We start from the raw sequence: 6,000 nt of genomic DNA on the forward strand, positions 1-6,000 counted from the left end.
GAGCTGCTCCCGAGGCGCTTCCCCAGGAGGAGAACCAGCTCCTGCTCCAGAAGGGGTTAATGCTGCCGCCATGCAGGCTCAGATCCCTTTCAAATATTGGACTTACAGGGCTGTCCATTAGTCAGCAGCCAAGGCTTGAACCCCTGAACCCTCTGGCAGCCTCGGGCTGGGAGCTGGGAGCTGACTGGTAGGGTGATGGGTCCCAGGACCGTGCCCCGTACGCCCATGCCCATGCCGCCAGCCCTCGCTGCGCTACTGTCCCCAGCCCAGGCTGGACAAGCAGCCGCCGCACTCCGTATCATGCCCACGTCAGTGGCCCACCAAGCCATCTTCTCGTTTTCTATCTGTTTTTAAAATTCCTGCTGCATCGACCTGGGCATCCCCAGGGGTGAGTGAGCATGATTCTCTCTTCACTCCTGCAAGACGCTGGCTTGAGCTTACTGCTCCTAGGGTGATGGCCTTGCCACCAGCCATGTCACTTCTCCAAATTCAGTTCAAAGCATCTTCCACAGAAAGCTCTGCCTTCTCGCTCTGGCCATGCTTTCAAACAACAAGGGAGCAAAAAAGCAAGATTCTGCCTGACACATCATTTTGACACTCATCCCAACATTAGTTTAAGCCCTCAAGGACCAACATAACAAAACAGAGTTTAGTGAGTTGTTGTATTGATGTGCATCTTTAGCCTTAAAAAAAAATAAAAATGAAGTACCTCTAACTTCTCTGAGACATCTTCCAATTGTGAGAGTAGTTTTACTGAACCACTTATTTCCATGCTTGGGGAGAAGAGTGATGCTAACACCGCTGTAATGACCGTAACTCCGGTAATTTTTGAAATGCAAGGTTCACCTCCAACGTGGAGATTTATTTACCTTCACAAGGTATGATAAACACTTACCAGGGAATAGCATCTTCTCATGGACCCACCTTTCCCTTGCTAGAAACAGTGCACTCAGAGCAGCAGCGAGCACCCACAGCCTTCGCTGCGAGCACTGCCGGCACGTAGGAGCCCTATGGCACCTATCTCAAACAGCCTTTCTTCCACCTTTATTTATTAATTCCCACTTTTTCTGAGTCCAGCCACGAGCAAGACCCAACACAAGACGTCTCAACATGAGGGTGGAGGAGCAAGCTTCATGCCCGAGGCCCCACCAAGTGATAAACGTGCTGCATGGAAACGTGCCCACAATTGTTTTCTCCAGTTTCGGATGGGCAAAGGATGGGTCGATCCAGCTGTGCTTTTATGGCTTCCATAGTAAAAAACACCATTTGAAACTTGTTTTCATCCTTTTTTTTGAAGAGCTGTAAGGTGTCTCAAGGCAAATGGTATTTATGGCAAGCTTCCTTAGAGCTCAGAATATGTAACTAATAACATCCACGAGTCCATCTGACTCACACCAAGGTGAAGTTAATATCAAAGGGTAAAAATCAGAATAAGGCCATTAGCAAGATGCTGGGAACGCACTCTGTGTTCCTTGAAATCAAAGGTCCTGCTTCATTTGGGGACTTTTTTCTTTCCCAGTCCCAGAAAACTTGACAAAACTTCAGCAGCTGACTTCCATAGGAGCAGGCCCATAAGGTGTAAGAGCCATTATCTGTGTCGGCTGAATAATTTATCTGCAAAATTAGTAGACTGCCTGTGATAGAACTGGTTGAATTATTCATCGGGAATAAATTATCCAAGATATTTAGCACTTCTTTCTGTTTGCGAAGGCTTCCTGAAACAATTCTGGTTCTGTGAATGCATTCGTTATTCATAAGTACGCAGTGAATAGATTATGCAAACAAATTTCAGCCTATGGGTTGTTTGTGAAACATTCACTTCAGCTCCGGCTATTCATGGCTGTGACTGATCACAGAGACACATGGTGCTCTCTCCCCTCCTTGATTGGAGCACAAACTTTTAAAACAAGAGAATAACAAATGACAAACTGCAAATGATGGATAAGGACTAATGAATAATGTGCTTTCACTGCAAACTTTCAGACAAGTGATCGGTTGTGCCAAAGTCTGTGAAACTCTAGGGAATCATAAACATTTTAATGAATAAACTATTGACTGCTCAAAGACACCTAAACAAAAGACAGTAAAAGTGCTGCGGACAGCACCGGAGTTTATATCACTATATACAAGGTGCACATTAACAAAAGTTTAACAATTTTTGCCATATGCTTCCGATAACCTTTAAATTTCCATCCCTCTGCCCTTCTCCTGGTTCACGCTGGAAGCTCCAGGGCCGAGCTCTGCCTGACAACGAGGCCTCTAATCGTGCTGTCACTTGAGGACATGAGTAACTCAGTGAAGTGGAACTACTTAGCGCAGAAAGTCACTTACATATGCACGGGCCCTAAAATCATCAGCCTGATGGTAGGTCCGGTGATGGAGAGGGCTCAGTCCCTGTCGGAGCTCCGCTCCCCTGGCCTTGCAGGGTTATAGCGCGCATCCACCGTCTGTAGCCATATGAAGATGTTAAAAAGCCAAAAGTGAGCCGATCCCCGCAAGCTCAGCCACTGGAAAACTATTTCTAGTTTGAGACTCGTTAATATTCATCACCCAGGGCTTTTTGGATTGCTCACTTCTCTGGGTGATCTTTATGGCACAAAGGCGGCTGCTTGTGGCAGCGTGCTAGTGTCGGGATCATCTCAGAGCAAGGAGGGTGGGATGCAGGAGTAACTCTGACGGCAAACCCCTCTCTTGGGTTCAAGCAAGGGATGGTCACTATGAACTTAAAATGGAGAGAGAAAGCCAGCAACTTGCGCTGCCAATTTTCCCTGTTTATCAAAGGAGAAGATCACAGGCGGGGGAATGAATCCATGCTTCATGTAAGGGGAAGTCATGTAAGTCCACACGAGTTTAGGCACAGAAGTCTGAAACTGGCTCTCCATGGACGGTGAAACGGGAAACCTTCCCGAGAGGCAAGTACCTGGGTGCTGGCAATAGGGCTTCCCCGCAGCACCCAGGGCAGGATGCAAAAAGCCAGATGTCAGAATTAAGAAAATTCTTAGCCACATACAAACCTGTGGCTTCCCAAGGTGTTAAATGGGGGATACCTGGGCATTTAATGGGGATTAGCAGCACGGACTTTACCATAAAACCAGCACAGTTCTTTGTTTTTCTACAGGGACAAAGAAGAACCCTATATATACACTCACAGCCACTGAAGTGTACAAAATAAACATAATCTAGAATTTTTAACTTTCTGAACACCTGCAAAACCCTTTTCAAAGTGAAGCACACTAAAACCAAAGTGGATATTCCCCTCTGAAACGCAGGTGGGACCAGACCTGCTTTGCACCCAAGTCCCACTGTTCCAGAGGGTTCCACTTTGCCGGGCAGCATGCCGCAGGCCCACAAGGTGCACAGAAAACCTGCAGCAACCTTCCCCCGGGGTCTGGCAGGGCAAACCCCCACAGCCCACCCCTGCAGGCACCCACTAGCCCCCTGCTTCTGAACCCCGCCGCTGAAACCCACCCGGGAGCCCGGTGACACCCCCACCCCCGCCTCGCTTTGTCCGGCGCTCCCCGCACACGGGGGACAAAAGCGCGGTGGGGGGGGGGTGGGCTCGGCCCCCCCCTCCCCCGCGGGGGCGCGGCAGATGCGCGGCTGCCCGCGGTAATTGCGGGCACGCTCCGGAGGGCGCGGCGCACGGGGCCGACCTGCCGCCTCGGCGCGGCCCCGCGGGGCGGCCACGGGGCCATTGTCCGCCCGCCGCTATAAGTACGGGCGGCCGCGCCGTCGTGTGCCACAGCCGCCGCTCACACGAGCGGATCGCGGCCCGCAGCACTTCAAAGACAAGAGCGGTCGCGTGTCCCCCCGCCCCGCCTTTCCCCGCCGCTCGCTTGGGGTGGTTGGTGGTTTGGTTGGTTTTTTTTTTTTTTTTCTTTCCTTTTTTTTTTTTTAGGTGGCTTTTTTTTTTTCACCCCCCCACCCCCATCCGCGGAGGGCTCTCCGCACCGAAGTCCGCCCTGCCTCCCCCTCCAGCTGCAAGCTTTGCTTTTTCCCGTTATTATTTTTATACCGTTATTGCTTAACCGAGTCCCCGGGAGTGCCTTTCCATGTGAGTACGGGGCAGCCGGCACCTGCGCGGCGCAGCGCCGCCGTGCCAAGCACTCCCACACCTCCACCCCGCTTAGTTATTATTTTTCTTTTCCCCTCTCTCACCCCCCACCCCCCCTACATCCCTTCCCCGGCCGCTTCGCACCTTTCCCCTTCGCCCCCCCCCCCCGCCTTCCCCGCCCGGGCCGCGCAGTGACGGCGGCTCCTTCTCTCCGCAGGATGCCCGCCGAGGCGGCCAGCAGCGGCGGCGGAGCGGAGCCGCCCGGCGCTCCGCGGGAACGGCGCAGGCGGCGCGGCCGTGCGCGGGCGCGCACCGAAGCGCTGCTGCACACGCTGAAGCGCAGCCGGCGGGTGAAGGCCAACGACCGGGAGCGGAACCGCATGCACCACCTCAACGCCGCCCTGGACGAGCTCCGCAGCGTCCTGCCCACCTTCCCCGACGACACCAAGCTCACCAAGATCGAGACCCTGCGCTTCGCTTACAACTACATCTGGGCCCTCTCCGAGACCCTCCGCCTGGCCGAGCAGTGCCTCCCGCCGCCCCCCACCTTCCGCGGCGCCGCCGCGCCCCCCAGCCCGGGCAGCGACGCCGGCTCTTGGCTGTCCAGCGCCTCCCCGTCCGCCCCCTCGCTCTGCGCCTCCGCCTCCGGCCCCAGCAGCCCCGCCACCTCCGAGGACTGCGCTTACGCGCCCGCCGACAGCCTGCGCAGCTTCCGCGGGCTGCCCGCCGCCGCGCCCCCGGGCGCGCCCTGCCGCTAGTGCGCGCCGCTCCGCTCCGCCCCGCCGCCGGTGCGCATCGCTCCGCGCCGCTCCGCGGGGCGCGGGCCGGGGGCGGGGGTGCGGGCTGCCTCCTCTCGTTGCACTTTTCAGCGCTCTCCCCCCCCCCCGCCCCAGCCCCAGCCCCCGACCCCCGCCTCGCCTCCCGTGCGACTCCAAAAACCGGGAAGAAAAGCGACAGATTTGCTGCCGCAGACGAGGTGAAAAGTCAATTTTACAATTTGTAGCTCTCCAGCGAAGAAAAACGAGCATGAAAATTTGGTTTGAACGCCCTGACAATGCCGTGAAAAGGCTTAGGGGGCCGATGCGGCCCGGGGCGCAGCACGGGGCTCAGCGCATCCCTCCTGCCCTGCTCCCGGGGCGGCTCAGCCCCTCCCGGGGTGGCCCCAGCACCGGCCCCGATGGGACCCTGCGCCCGACGGACAAGCGGGAGGCTCATGCATTATAGATGCTGACCCCCAGCGCGGCGGTCTTGCTTTAGAGCAGAAGCAGACACGGGGTATTCAGCCACTGGGCCAGAGAGCGGTTTAATTTATTCAAGATGTTCATTCATATGAAAATTGTATTTTTGTACATAAAGAGCTTTATTCTATTATTATGCCTCTTATCAAAGTGGGTTTGGTTTTTGTTTTTTGTTTTGTTTTTTTTTTTTTAAGAAATGGTACTTTACCCTGTAAATAAAAGTTTTAACGTTTTTACTGAATTTCAGCAGTGCCTCTGGAGTTTTGTTTCTTAAGCTGGGGCGGGTGTCGCACCTCAGAAGGAGTCCGGGATGGAAGGGAAGGGTTTGCCCCAAGGCGACACTCAGCACGGGCCGGGCCGGTGTTTCTGACACCCACACCGGCCATGGCCACGGGCAGCTACCTGCAAACATCAGCTGGTCCCCCAGTCTCACAGAGAAGGGATTAGGAACCCGTGCAGAGATGCTGGAAGAGAGCAGGAGCAGAGCGATGGTCAGGGTTGTCCTTCCATGGGCCGTAAGGGGAGCTTGAAAGTGTTGGGGTATTTGGGGCAAGGAGAGGGTGCTGCACCCCTGAACAGGGTACAGAGCTCATAGCTTTGCCTGAACCTGCACTGTTGGGAGGACTTGGCTGTCATGGGCTATCCCTCTTAGGTCAGGCGGTGGGATGGAGGCCCTCCCTGCTTGGTCCTGTGCAGGAAGAGGAGAAA

General features: G+C 55.0%; 1 protein-coding gene across 1 annotated transcript; it reads left to right on the plus strand.

Moving 5' to 3' along the window:
- The first annotated feature begins 4,272 nt into the window (after positions 1-4,272).
- Positions 4,273-4,812, plus strand: NEUROG1 (neurogenin 1). The gene has a single exon (XM_055813211.1). The coding sequence runs from the start codon at positions 4,273-4,275 to the stop codon at positions 4,810-4,812; it is 540 nt and encodes a 179-aa protein (XP_055669186.1).
- The last annotated feature ends 1,188 nt before the right edge of the window (positions 4,813-6,000 follow it).

The sequence above is a fragment of the Falco peregrinus genome, chromosome 8 (genome assembly GCF_023634155.1).
Source record: "Falco peregrinus isolate bFalPer1 chromosome 8, bFalPer1.pri, whole genome shotgun sequence".
Taxonomy (NCBI): Eukaryota; Metazoa; Chordata; class Aves; order Falconiformes; family Falconidae; genus Falco; species Falco peregrinus.

Coding starts and splice junctions, on each gene's coding strand:
- NEUROG1 (XM_055813211.1), top strand. CDS start 4,273: ATGCCCGCCGAGGCGGCCAGCAGCGGCGGCGGAGCGGAGCCGCCCGGC.